Source organism: Mytilus californianus, unplaced genomic scaffold, assembly GCF_021869535.1.
Source record: "Mytilus californianus isolate M0D057914Y unplaced genomic scaffold, xbMytCali1.0.p SCAF_8, whole genome shotgun sequence".
Classification (NCBI taxonomy): domain Eukaryota; kingdom Metazoa; phylum Mollusca; class Bivalvia; order Mytilida; family Mytilidae; genus Mytilus; species Mytilus californianus.
The window spans coordinates 95,529,113-95,544,370 of NW_026262734.1; the positions used below are offsets into that span (position 1 = coordinate 95,529,113).

Sequence of the window (15,258 nt, forward strand, 5' to 3'; positions counted from 1 at the left end):
GTAACATGTCAAAATGTTAACTGTAACATGTACATTAGCTTAATAAAGATTAGGTACTGTAACATGTGTAACAATTGAACATCCCATCGGGATTTTTCACTGACAGGATAATTGAACCTGTTTAGATATCAACAAGATTCATATTTATCAACCTGATATATATCTGATCTACCTGATAACTGTACCGCCAATTAACGGAACAGCCTGTTTACTGAACAGCTCAGGTTAACTCTGAACCACCGGTTATCACAGTTACTGTATCTTTATTAAAAGGGTGCAAACATTAATCTTCCATTCCTCCTCTGATGATGGCCCCTTTATAATAACATTTTTTTTCTTTCAAAAATAGATTTCCCAGACAAAGCAACTTTTTTGAAGGTCAAAGTAGTGGAAGCAAGTGGAAGACTGAAATAAAGTCTTTGATGGCAAAAAATTCATCTTCAGAAAGAATATATATTGGTGACAACGTTCAGAATGGCACAAATGGAGAGTGTGGAACTGTTGTTCAGTTTTATTCCCAGGTAATAATGTAGATTTAATGAAGAAATGTTATTTCCACTTCTGAGAGACCAAATGACACAGGAATAAGGTTATTTTAAGTCAATAAAGTACAGCTACTCTGACATGTTGTACGTTGTATAATTGAATTAAAATGTTATCATTGCATGTTAAGTGTAACAATTCTGAATATATATGAACGAAAGTTGTGGATCTTGCCTTAAACAAGTAACACATTTTAAATTTAAACACATTATGTAAGAAAACCTTTGTTCACACATGTATCTAATATTTTTATAACTGTATATGACTTCTTTAGCTCAGATTCAGTCATCTGTTTAGACATGGCAACTACATCCTATATTGTCATTGACACTTATTATTATGTTTTTTAGGAATTTGAAAATACACATCAAGTATATGCATCTGTAAAGTGTGAAAGGTTGGTATAAACACTACAAATGTAAAGAGAAATAAAATAATGAACTGGTATACATTCATTTTGTGTACATTATAAAAGTTGAGGACAGCAATTGAACATCATTAAATGCTGTTTTTTCTTCAAGCAAATAGCAGTTGGGTTAATGGACAACAGTATGGCCTCAGAATTTTGTCACCACATGGGTGCTGCAGCTAAAGAAAACTGTAGATTTTGCAGGGTAAGACAATTAATGATAAATATTATCACTGATAAATAGTATCTGAGTCAACAATAGTCTCAGGTTTCCTTTTTTCCATTGCTGTGTAATATTATAAAGGTTTATTGACATATGATAAATTGTTTTCTTTTTTTCTTCTGTTGAAATAAGCTAGGTCTACAGGACACAGTTTTAAATCTATGACTTATACAATATGAAATTCATGTCAATAGCTATAAACAGTTCCCAAAAGTTCATGAACACTGCTTAAAGCTCTTTTGGGTTACTTGTCCAAAAACTAAAATCCTCTTTTAGCTCTCATGGCCATCACTTGGTAATTTCTGCCATCGTTCTTAAACTTTCACAAAATTCTTCTATGAAACTATTTAGCCAAATTGAACTTATCTTGGCAATAATCATTATTAGGGTGTCTTGTTTTAAGATATGTGTCTGATGACCCCCACCTGCCAACCAACATGTCCTACATGGCTGAAAATAGAACATAAGGGTAAAAAGCAAGTTTTGTTTATTATTTTGAAGCTGTTATAAATATTTAAAATCTGAAAGGGGCAAAAATGTTCAGAATGTTTAGCTCTACCAATTGTAAATATACGTCAAAACTTTTCTTGATATTTCACAAAATAGCACTGAAACTGACTGATTTGCATTAACAACCTGTTTAAATATTTATTATCTCCCCTTGAATTTGATCATTATCATTTCTTGCTGATAGAAATGACATTGCATTTAAGGAATAAAAGTACTGTAGTTGAAAAGTTGCCACCGTCAATTGTCCATTTGACGGTCGCAAATGTAGTTTTACTGGTGACGCTTAGCGGAGACAGTAAAACGGAGATTTGCGGCCTTCAAATCAAAATTAACGGTGGCAACTCTTTAACTACAGTACTGTTATTCAGATTCTAATACATTACAAAAAGAAATAATACGATAAAGCTTGAAAAAATGTATAAATTTGACATACAAAATAAATTCTGCGAAACTTAGTGAATGATTTTGGCTCGAAGACGTCATGGCTAAACGTGACGTCATACAAATGAAAACTTACAAACTGGACGTTATTACGTTACCTCTGCGATTCAAATTCGGATAAAATTACATTAAAACGGTGAATTCGAGGTAGGTGTTGTTTTATTTTCGATGATATTAGTAATTGAACATTTATTGATTCAATCAATTCAAAATGGCGGGTCCCTCCTTAGTTACGCCTGGTCAACTGTGGATTTGATGGTAACTTTTAGCCAATGAAAAAAATTGTTACATAAAAATTGCATTAGAATTGTCTGCATTAAACTTTATGAGCCATCAATGTTCCCAGTCTGCTAATTTATTCAGGTCCTATATTTTATGGTCTTGAATTGGATCACATTTTTTTTTTACAAAAACCCAATGACTAAAAATTAATCATATATATTTTATCTTGTTCCTTTTTTTGTCAGTATCGAAATAACCACTTACTTATTGGAGAATTAAGAACAAAAAATAAAACTGAGGAAATTCTAAAAGAGATTGAAAATAGTACAGAAACATCAACAATGACTGGGATAAAAAAGAAAATATTGGCTGAAGAAATGAACAAAGCTGCTCATTGGGATCCACACAGGTATGCATGACTTTATTATATATTATTATATATGGTGTGAAAGCATTATTAGAATTACAATATATAATCATTTTATAGTTATATATACAAGAAGCAAAAACAATTACATGCACTGAAAATTGAAACTTAGCTTTGGACATGCACACTTCATATATATTGTGAGGCCCACACATACACAGGAATGTTGAGAATGCTGAGCTCTGCCAATTGTTTACATTACAAAAAATCTGAACTTTTTTTTTCAAATAATCACTGAACCATGAAAGTGAGGTTAAGGACAATGGACGTATGACAGGCAAAAGCTTATGAACATGAGGCATAAACAAAGTATGAAACATGCATGTCTTCCAACTTCTTAGATCATAAAGCTTTTAAAAAGTTAGTTGGCATTGCCGCCGCTGGATCACTATCCCTATGTCTAACTTTCTGAGACAGAAGTTGTGGATTACGGTAATGTTTACAATAAATCATAAGGTACAGGTGCAGGGTAGTTAATTTAAGAACCATATATATTTGTATTCTGTAAATTTGTTACACCTAAATCAAGATTCATTATTGATTTAATCAATAATTTATAATAAAACTGCAATAAAAATATTCTTACAATAGGTATCACATATGATATCAAGAAATCCACAGTTTTACTAAAGCTAAACAACCAGCTGCACTGTTTAATTATTGTTTTCTTTTTAATTATAATTTCAGGGACATTCCTCCAGATATGCTTCATTGCATATACTTAGGAGAAGTTGCAATCCTATTAAAATGTATGCTAGGCAACTGTACTGACCAGCAGAAGGTAATTGTGACTTGATATCTTTTGTTTTAATGCTAATCATTCTTTTAAATACTATAAAATTTATTTATGTAATAGTCTAGCTGATTTATTTCTTTTGGATGCCTACAATATAATTTTTTTTTCACAGGTCTATGTTCTAAGTAAAATTAATTAGTGTGATTCAAATTCTTAATCCTAATCTCAACACCAAGCTATGGTATCTATTGGTGCATTATAACCACAATTTTTTGAAGCATCAAATGTTTATTATTTCTATTGGGTCAAACACATAATGGCACATAATGTTGTTAAATTCTTTCATATGGAAAACATGTTATTATACTGACACATCTGCAACTTACATTTATGAAAGCAAGTTATAAATTATAAATGTAAAAATTAACTCAATTTTAATGATTATTGATCATAAGTTAATGTGTATATATAGGCTTTACTCATTATTGAAGGCCGTACAGTGACCTAATAGTTGTTTATTTTTGTGTCATTTGGTCTCTTGCGTAGAGTTGTCTCATTGGCAATCATACCACATCTTCTTTTTTATATTTATTAATTATTATTTACTGAACATACATTGAAATCAAATTGACATATACTATTGTCCATTAAAGAAACAAATTATGAAATATGAAATACATATTTGAACTTAACCATTGAGACTTTTGTACTGAGCTATGCAAATGTTAGAATAAGTTCAATACCGTTTTAGAATCTAATGCATTCTGGGTAATATTTACAATAGCGTACACCAAAACGTTGTGATTGGTTTAAAACGTGATAAACAATAGAAATGCAACCAATGACGTGACTTTATTTTCATTTTGGTGGTGTACGAACAATGAGATTACCCATAGTCCTTTAGATTCTGATTAGGCGAATTTACAATATGTATTCCCTTTACTTTTAATGGATCCTGAGTAATTGTCTCTATTATTGGAAAATTGTAGAATACAGTTGTGAATTCCAGCTGATAAAAAGCCAGCTTATCTTTATGAAATGTTTATACATTGTATTTAAATTTATGAAGTGTTTTGTATCACAGCACACTTTAAGATCAATCTTTGGTAAAACATTTTTGGTAAAGATTGCATAATCAAAACCATTTTGTTGCTGGCTAAGGATAGTTGAAGATAATTCTGGTTCTTTTAATACTTCTGGTTCTTTCTTACAGGAAAATTTACAGCTAACGTTAAATGCAGCTGACTGGAAGGGCTTTCATCACAAATGTGGAGAAAACTTTGTGAAATATCACAAATCAAGCCAAGGGAAAGACTTCAGGTCATTTGTAAGTGCCAACTCATTAAATTGCTGAATCCATTAAAGAATTATATGTTTTATATAGAAATCTGGAATCAGTTGTGGATTGGTGATTTCAATTGAGTGTTACTTATTACTTAGCAATGCATGGGAAATTGCAGTTGAATCCAGAAACAGACCATGTAAACTATTGTGACTGTCATAATCATCACTTTGCATCTATCCATGAAACCTATGGCAAATAACATCTTACACATTTGGAACTGTATCATAGTAACAATTAATGTACGTTGAGGTTCCAATTAGGGTTAAAAAAAACCATCTGATATACCCTTGCTTTTTCCAGTTTTCCAGAATATATACTGTTATTGCTATTTTACGAATTTTCCTTTGATCTTGTTGACTGATAATTTCCTTTCTCAGCGGAGTCGTCAGTGATATGAAAATAGAGTTGAGTGATGAAAATTATCGCTAGAAATTAAGGGAACATGTGCTGTTGTCCAGGAAATTAACAACATCTTCATAGGCTAAATAGCGATAAAGAGATTATCATTGGTCATCTCAACTCAATTGCTTATCTTACTTTCCCCGTCCAGCTGAAGCAAGAAAATCAATCTCTTGAGATGATCAACGATAATCTATAAATATCTTTTGTTTTTAATCCAATGATTAAACTATATAGACATATTGTAATCTGTAACTATTTTAACTAATCGATCAACAAGTAAAATAGTGTTACCATATGCAGTATTTGTTTGAAATAATAAAAATACTGCATAAATGTATATTTAATATAGAGCATAGAGCATTTTTATTTCTAAATCTAGGTACAACTTGCACCCTTTACAGTTCATCATGCAGGATTTAGTAAAGAAATAGTAAAACTTTGGTGTCTATTGTCTGAGGTAGGTAAAACTAACAGGTTCAACTATCTTACAAGTATCATAACTATTTTGATAAATTGTTTTATATTACATAAGCAAAAGGAAGCATTCTTAGGAAAATATTCTCATTTATACTGCAACTAGTTGTGTTTATTTCTTAAATAAAGTAACACAGCTATAGTTTGTGGCCCGAGAACACAGTTATTTCGTAGTGCATTTCTTTTAGACAATAAATTCAAATTAAAAAAATCGCACCTGCTCTATCTTAAAAAGATTTTTACAGTGTAGTGTACTACTATTGATACAAATAATATCAAAATTATAGGAACTTCTACCAGCTCTAACTCAAAATATTGACAATTCTGTGTTAAGGGGGGCTAAAATTCAGTTTGACAGCTTCAGACATTCTAATTTTTGACCTTTTTTAACTGGATCAAATCACTACTTATCCATAAAGATTCAGCACCTAAATTTTTTTAACATGTAATTTCATCCCCTTACTTAATATTTCATGCATAAAATATCAAGAAATAAATTTGGAAAGTGTATCAAAAAAAAAAGCAAGTTATACACTGTTCACACTAGGGACTATATTTGTAGACAACGAAAACCAAAGGACGATAACTGTGTCCTTGGACCTAATAGGATAGAAAGACTTGACCAATCTTAATTAGTACAAAAGAACAGCCAGTAGTCATTGGATATTGTAGATCATTCAGGTAGTCTTGACCTATTCATTTGTACTGAAAAAAACAGACACATATACAAATATCAATTATATACTTACGAGACATGTTGCAATGTTAAACTTATTACGGTATGTGAAAATCAAGACTTGCATAAAAAATATCACAATATTAGAGACAGTGGCGTCATTTTTCCTCAGAGCTTTCAGCTCTTTGATTAACATGTAATTTCATCCCCTTACTTAATATTTCATGCATAAAATATCAAGAAATAAATTGGGAAAGTGTATCAAAAAAAAATGCAAGTTATACACTGTTCACACTAGGGACTATATTTGTAGACAACGAAAACCAAAGGACGATAACTGTGTCCTTGGACCTTGTGCAATGTCAATTTCATCATGGAACACTTTCTCCACAATCAGTAGTTCATTAAGAGATGAAAATAAGTTGGACATTTGTGTTACAATTTAAAAAGCTATCATTGTATTAGTTTAAGTTGCACCCTTCCCCAGTTTCTCAGCCTCATACAAAAAAGTTTATATTTTTTCTGACATTGACCTTATATTGTTTATTTACTTCTTTCCAGAAAATTAGGCACTTATTGGCCTAGTTTTCTTTGTAGATAGATATAGGAAGATGTGGTATGAGTGCCAATGAGACAATAATTTAACTCTCCATCCAAGTAATAATTTATAAAAGTAAACCCTTATAGGTATACATTACATATGAAAACTAGCATATCATCTCTTGGTGTTTGTTGCTAAACAATAGTTTAGTTATGCAGTATACAGTAAAGTTTGATGTTTGCTTAACACATAATTTACTATTTCAATGAGTACTTACTGTGACACAAATTATTATTTAAATAACCTATGTATGAGCTTTCCATAATTTTTTTTTCGTGCTTAAAGATACTGATTTTATGTTTGATTTAAAGTTTTGCATTTAGTTCTGGTTCTAAAAGTTACAGAATTATGGTCTCTGGTGTTATAGTAATGTGTTTTAATCTCACCTGGCCCAATGGGCCAAGTGACCTTTCTTCTCATCACTTGGCATCTGTCGTCCGTTGTCTTAACTTTTACAAAAGTCTTTTCCTCGGAAACTATTGGGCCAAATTGAACCAAACTTGTCCACAATCATCCTTGGGGTATCTAATTTAAAAAAATGTGTCCGATGACCCGGCCAACCAACCGAGATGGTCGCCATGGCTAAAAATAGAACATAGGGGTAAAATATAGATTTTGGCTTATATCTCTGAAACCAAAGCATTTAGAGCAAATTAGACTCATCAGTAATGCTCAGACCAAAATAAGTAAAAAGCCAAACAAGTACAAAGCTGAAGAGCATTGAGGACCCAAAATTCTTAAAAGTTGTGGCAAATACGGCTAAGGTAATCTATGCCTGGGATAAGAAAATACTTCATATTTCAAATAATTCATACTTTTTCATACAATTAATTTATACATATGACCATATAATTAATATTCATGTCAGCACTGGGTTTGTGGTTCATTAGTAATTATTATTATATTTATATTTTCAGATTGTTCAGTTGAGTAACAAAATGAAATTGCTGGAATCGGAACTCACTAGGCTGGGTGATCTGCAGTACCAATTTAATGAAAACATTTACAAGCAGTTTCCAGAAACATTGAAAAAACAGAAAATACACCATAATCTCCATACTGAGCAACAAATCAGACTTCATGGGGTCCCTATAGGTTATACTACTGGTAAAAGTTAATAAATGTTATTTTTATACACCTAGCTGTTGATTATTTGTTAATTTGCTATTCAAGATGTTTGGATTTTTTAGTACTAATTTATCAGTTGATTTTTTTTTAAAACAAACTACAATTTGGTTGAATTTTAACAGGATTGATATTCCAGCATATAAAAGCATGTAGTCAAGTAATTGTTAAAACAATTTTCAAATTGAAAAAATTCAAAATTGAGAAAAGTAAAAAAAAAATATCCGGAATTGTTGAAAGACATGTATAAGATGAAGAGACAAAAAGACAACTCAGACCACACAGAATTGTAAAAATTAAGAACTGAATGTTATATAATGCAACTTATTAATTTGACATATTTTTCAATTTACCTACAATTGTATAATTATTTTTTTTATTTTAGAGACAGGGGAAAGCTGGTGTGGTATAGTCAAACATTTTCAGAGCATTACAAACCACCACAATGCCAACAAAGACACAGCTTTGAAGTTAGCTCATGTTGAGGAAGTTTGCCATATCATTGACAGTGGGACATGGTTTTCAAATGGGAAAAGGTATAGGACAGCATTTATCATGTGATAATTCTTATATGATTTGCATATTTGGGAATACATTGATATTAGTCGAGAAAACTTCGAGTAGCTGTTCTTAATGTTGTTTTTTTTTTTCGATAGACGACATTGACCTAACTTCTTTTCATAACCAATGTAAACAAGATGGTGGCAATGATAACACAATCTGGACCGAGGTTAACAAAATCTATTTTCACTTAGCGTTAATCGTTAAATAAAAAAATAAACACAAAACATTTTTTTTGAATGATAATAAGAGTTTTTGTAGTTTATTCTTTATCAGATAGCAGATTCACGAAGTACATATATTTTAGTTAACCAACATATATATTCTTGCGCTAGGCTTATTCAATTTCACAAATATAGAATTTACGTGTGATATGGGTTATGAGTATGGTTAAATGTATTCCTTATCTCCAATTCTAAAGAATTTTATCGCACGGCGGGTAAATTATCACGTTTTGATTGGTTTAAAGCCGTCACGTGGTGACCCCCTATGGATCCGTAGGGGGTTAGTAAATTTCATAGGGGGTTCATGACGTCACATCTACTGTTTATGGTGACGTCATCTATTACTGTTGTTGTGTTTCATTGTTTATTTTTCAGTAAAATGCCGCAGAAAAAGTCCAGCGAACGATAAATTCGTTATACGGTTAACTATTGACCCCCTACGGACCATAGAGGGTGAATAAAATCCATAGGTGATTCGGCCTCCGGCCTCACCCCTTATGGATTTTACTAACCCTCTATGGATCGGTAGGGGTCAGTAGCGAACCATATAACTTATAATAAGGAGTAAACACCTTTTAAAGGAATTTATTGGTGTAGAAACTGGACCAAGTCACTCACAAACTTCAGACTTTTATTTGTTTGTGAGTGAATTGATCGAGTTTATACAGGGGAACTAAAAGTAATATATTTTTTTACAGAGTTCAACCTGCACAACAGACAATTGAAGAGATAAATCATCCACGGATTCAAACTTTTGTAATGGGAAATAGGACACAGAAAGAAGATGGTAGGATTTTAGTTTTGGATACAATAATTTTTTTTAAAGTTGCTACAAGCTTTGAATGAAGTTGCAGAGGGTATCATGTTTTTGACCCGTTGTCTGTCCTTATGTCAGTCTATCAGTCCTGTTCTTGTCATCGCAACTCCTCTAAACCACACACCAGAATTTCATGAAACTGGTAGATAATAAAGACATACTTTGAAGGTGTGCATATTGACAAGAAATTGATTCAATTTTTTTTTCTAGGAGTAATGCCCCTTTGAACTTATTTGCCTCAATATACTACTGCAACAGTTTGTCATCGCAGCTCCTCTGAAACTGCACAACAGAACACCCTGTTGATATCTGTTGGGCTGTTAATGTATGATAAGACACCTAATTGCAGGATAAATTTATAAACCAAAACACTGAAAGCTAAAGTTTTAGGCATTATGACTTCCCACAAGAAACTGGGAGTTGAAATCAGATGCTATAGAATTGTAAGCCTATTCTCCTTAACTAATGGCACCTGTAATGTTAAACAATTAAAAGTCAAATCATTAGAAGTCAAAGTATAGTATTTTAATGAGTCAATAAATAAGTTAAAAAGGAAGAATGAAAGGAAATATATGTTCAGCTGTTCTTGAAACACTTAACACCATTTTCTATACAATAAAACTGAATTCTTAAATAATTTAGCAGATATCACTTAAATGTATTATAGTCTTCTTAAATAAATTGACATTTTACAATTTTTATTAGAACAAATTATAGGAGTGAAAAGAAATGTAGGAGACGAAATCAGAAACATGAAAAGGAAGGATGGAAGTAAATTAAACATTGGAGAAATTGTTTATTTTAAATTAGATGACCATGTAAGTATGCCATTTTTTTTATTCCAGACAAGTTTGTTCACTGTGATTTTCTCACATGCTTTTATCATGATAGATAGACAATAATAGTGCATTGACTTGACATTTCAACGATATAAGGATGAGGCTTAGAAACAGGGAAATGCGAGGCTCTGCAATCTAGAAAAAAACATTTTCAATTGTTGTTTAATGTGTTAATATTATTTATTTGATTCAAATATTGTGAAAAATCGCCCTTTAAAAGGCCTCATATCAGGCGGAGAAATATGCAACACAGTGAACTGTACATTACCTGTTGAAACCCTCAATCGATGGTGAACAAATTTGTTTGAGTATGGACTAAATTATCAACTATACATAAATCATTTATAGATTTCAAACAAATATTATTAACAAATGAAATATGTTTTTCCAAAATATGAAATAATTAAGTTTGAGTCGTTCCACGCATCATTGTAACATTGGAAACAAGAACAGGTTGAAGAGGTAAATATTTATGAGGAAAAGTGATATCAGGTCAGTGACGGTATGTGACAAAGAAATATACAGTCAACGCATTTTGACTGCTCAAATAGAATGAGTGCAGTATGAAATAATACAATATGAGTATGAATACCATTAAACCCCGGAGCTTGTTCATTGTCCAATAGTTCCAAGCTAATGATTGCCATATTAGAGATATGAACATGTTCAATTTAAGATGAAAACACTAAGTTAATATCAAAAATTATTACATAAACATGTCTGTTTAAAAACTAATCTGTGCATCTCCGGGTGATTTAAAACAAAAACAAAAATCAGATGTTACACACCTATTATGTATTTCCCCAGATAAATCACTCAATAATGAAAATTTTTCCTTTTGATAAGTTCATTGTTCATTTTTAGAATTAAAACAATAAACTGATACCAAGGGGTAGAGATACATTAATAAATGCTTATAAATGATTTTTTTTTATGGATTTTTATTGGTTGGAATCTAAAAGTTTTAAATTTTAAGATCCAAATTTAAAGTTTTTACACCTACCTTAATCAATTGTTGTAAAAGATGCAAAATATCATAAATTATGCAAACAATTCAAATTTAAAGTTGTTATTTTTTTGAAAGATAAAGTATCTTTAAAATGTTCTTTTTCAGATTAATTATGGTAAAATTGACTGCAAAACCAGTTCAGATGTTACTGTTTTGTTGATGATACCTCACCAGGAAGATCCCTTATTCCATTGCAAGAGCCTTACACTCACCACAAGAAGAAAAAGCTTGCCTTACAATATCATTGAGGGCTCTTTGTTTGTATCTCATGATTGTAGAAATGGTGGATGCTGTTCCATGGTTACAAACCAATCTATTAGACAATTTCGTCATAATTATAAACATGGTGTCTATCTTATTAACAGATTTAAAATTCATTTTAATTATAAACAATTTAATTCCTGATTTAAGGGCATACTATATAGTTAAGCTATATGTTCAGGTTAAACACAATAAAGGGAACAGTCCAAGTTTGCACCTGGGGTAAGAAATAGAGATCAGCACAATTGAAAAAGAATTGTTATCCTCAATTAATAATATTCGATTTTTACAAAACTTATTTGGTAAGTGAAAAAACTACTGGAAATGTTTTACATTTTAATTTTACATTCTAATTTGTATTTGGTTAGGCAAGTGCTCAGGTCACAGACACTACTGGTAATAGTCACCTCTGGAAATGTATGTCTTTAATAAAATATAACAAGTCTTTAAAGCACTATTATAATTCCAAAATCAACTAAGTATTATACCAAACAAAGAAATCACAGGAAAAATGTTATATCTTTTATATTTAGAAAAAAATAATACCACCATTCTTAATAAATGAAAAACCGGATTATTGGCTACCTTTTTCCATAAATTTTCTGAAAACATCAATACTTTAGGTGAATAAAATTTAGTCAAATATATTTTTCCGTCAGTCATACTACTGGAATTGTAAATAAGTCAAAAATAAAGGAAAATTTACCATAGAATATACTTGGGGTCATCAAAATAACTTTTAAATGCATTCTTCAAACAAACAAAAAACTCTAATGTCAAATACAGATCTATAACAATTCTACATGATTGTGTTCATAATATGAATTTGAAATAATACCAAAAAAACTCATCTTTTCAGTTTATAACCAACTGATACTAAATTGTTTTTTTAATAATATTTTCTGGTTTTAAATTAGTACATCAAGAATTTTAAGCAAATTATTGTTTTCATCATTTTTATGCCCTTCCCCCCTTTTCCTGTAGACATAGGCAATAGGGGCATTAAGAGTTACCCTTTACTGTCTGACCATCCCATTTTCGTCTCTGCACTTTAAATTAAGTATGACTTATAGAAATTTAATTAAACTCCTACACAACTCTAAATAAAAACTCACTTGCAGACAAGATCAAATTGAGCAGTATGTCAATAACCTTTCTAGAATTATGCCCCTTTATAACATGGAAAATTGCAATATTTTTTTTCTTGCAATCTAAAGTTTTCCTGATCCAAGTTTTATGAAACTCAAACAAAATGCTAAGAACCACGACAGGTAGACAAAATTCAAATATAGGTTGTGAGTCATTTACCATTCTTGAGTTATGCCCCTTTTTAACTTTGAAAATTGGAAAGTTTGGGTGGATACCTTCATATTCTAAGACACACTCTTATTCTATTTTTTTAAATTTTGTATCAAGCAATAAATGATGCTACATTAAGGCAGACTTCAAAGAATCTATACATTCAGCCATAGTAGTTAAACAAAAAATATTTATTGTTGTAGTGGACTGAAAATATTTTCAAGGCTATAAATGATCAACACTTAATAGATTTAAAAATGTATAGATAAGAAAATTAAGTTTTATTTCAATTTTTTATGGGCATTAAGATAATCTGAAAATGAATACATTTACAATTTGAATAAATTTAATGGAAAAAATATGGTCATTTTTGAAGGGCAATTTCAAAATTTCTGAAAAGGACAATTTTTGGATCTCTTATCTCACCTGAATTTAAAAATTATTTTAGTCAGAATTTTCAAATTTTTATAAACATGATAAAGAGAACTGTATTTATTGTATTAAGTAGTTTAGCTGTATAGCTAACACAATGAAGACATATTGTAAATGTCCCTTTTATTGTGTTTCCCCCTTTGTATGTGAATGTGTTTTAAGAATTTAACATAGACTACACATCATGTTTTATATTTGTATAAAAATAAGAGATGTAATATGAATGCAATTAAGACTATTATATATCCACTAGTCTGTTGTTGTTAACTTTTACAAAAATTTTCTCCTCTGAAACTACTGGGCCAATTTAACCAAATTTGACCACAATCATTATACAAAATGTAAGGGTGTCTAGTTTAAAATTTGTTCGACGACCCTGCCTGCCAACCAACATGGCTGCCATGACTAAAAATAGAACGTAAAATACCTGTTTTTTGCTTATATCTCTCAAACTAAAGCATTTAGAGTAAATTTGACATGGGTACAAATGTTCATCAGGTTTAAAATCAGTCAACCAGTAGTTGGGTAACGCTGCACTTGAAATATTAATTTTAAGAAAATTTTGGAGGTTTTAGTTATCTTGAATATTTTTATATATAGAAATAAACTGTAAACCCAATAATATTCAGCAGAGTAAGATCTACAAATAAGTCAACTTACCAAAATTATCAATTGACTCCTTAAGGAGTTATTGCCCTAAATAGTCAATTTTTACCAATTATTTGTAAATTTTTGTCATTTTACAAAAATCTTTTTCCTGAAAATAGAACATATAGGTAAAATGCAGTTTTTGGCTTATAACTCTGAAACTTCTAAGACAAATTTAATCAACCTTGGCCACAATCATGAAGAGGGTATCTAGTTTAAAATTGTGTCTGATGACCCTGCCTGCTCACCAACATGCTTGACATGGTTAAAAACAGAACATACATGTAATGGTAAAATGAGTTCTTGGCTGATACTCTGAAACTTAAGCAAAAGTATAATGGTTGCATTATTTTATGCATCAATTGTAAACAAAAAATTCAGGTGAACGACACAGGCTCCTTGTTTCTTGATATTGTATTGTTAAGAAATATATTAAATTCAAGAGGAAAACGGAGATGATTTCTTTCAATTTTACTGATAGTACTCATGGAAATAAGGTCTTAAATGTAATTAAGAAGCATACAGAGATTTTTTTAAAATCTGTATTTATACTGATTACAATCTAAATGAAAACTATAACTGTATTAGAATTTGGTAAAAATACCAAAGTGTACCACTAACTGAGCATTGCTATCTCATAGATTGAGCCATTTGCTTCCTTGTTTAGTATATTTCTTAGTAAAGTTTATTTATCAGTGTACATGAGTATCTGGTAAATTTAATTTCTAAAACTAAAAATAACAATATCAAACCTTTTGCATTTTGGCATTTTACAAGATTTGCATAAGAAATTTCGTGAAAATTTTAATGTACAATAAATCAATATATGTAAAGATATCTGGTTTTGAACACAACCATATTGTAAAATATCAGCAGTGAGTGCAGTCAATGATCTGAAAGGCAAAACAAAAACTTATTTTGTATTGATTTGTATAATGGTATAATGGTGTGATGGTGTTGTTGGATATCTGTAGACACTGTGATATTATTCAGTTATTATGAACCAAAACATGAGAATTTTTTTACTATAACAA

The 15,258-nt window shown here is 30.5% G+C and overlaps 1 protein-coding gene across 1 annotated transcript; it reads left to right on the forward strand.

The window, feature by feature from the left end:
- The first annotated feature begins 1,077 nt into the window (after positions 1 to 1,077).
- On the forward strand, positions 1,078 to 12,714 carry LOC127712911 (uncharacterized). Its single transcript, XM_052219506.1, has 10 exons — positions 1,078 to 1,157; positions 2,594 to 2,757; positions 3,463 to 3,556; positions 4,725 to 4,838; positions 5,638 to 5,715; positions 7,927 to 8,116; positions 8,520 to 8,670; positions 9,618 to 9,706; positions 10,442 to 10,554; positions 11,690 to 12,714. The coding sequence occupies exons 1-10, from the start codon at positions 1,083 to 1,085 to the stop codon at positions 11,987 to 11,989; spliced, it is 1,368 nt and encodes a 455-aa protein (XP_052075466.1). The 5' UTR covers positions 1,078 to 1,082; the 3' UTR covers positions 11,990 to 12,714.
- The last annotated feature ends 2,544 nt before the right edge of the window (positions 12,715 to 15,258 follow it).

Excerpts from the sequence above, each read along its gene's own strand:
- LOC127712911 (XM_052219506.1), top strand. The coding sequence starts at position 1,083 with ATGGACAACAGTATGGCCTCAGAATTTTGTCACCACATGGGTGCTGCA. Across the intron at positions 8,117-8,519 it reads CCCTATAGGTTATACTACTG|AGACAGGGGAAAGCTGGTGT; the intron begins GTAAAAGTTAAT and ends TTTTTATTTTAG. Across the intron at positions 10,555-11,689 it reads ATTTTAAATTAGATGACCAT|ATTAATTATGGTAAAATTGA; the intron begins GTAAGTATGCCA and ends GTTCTTTTTCAG.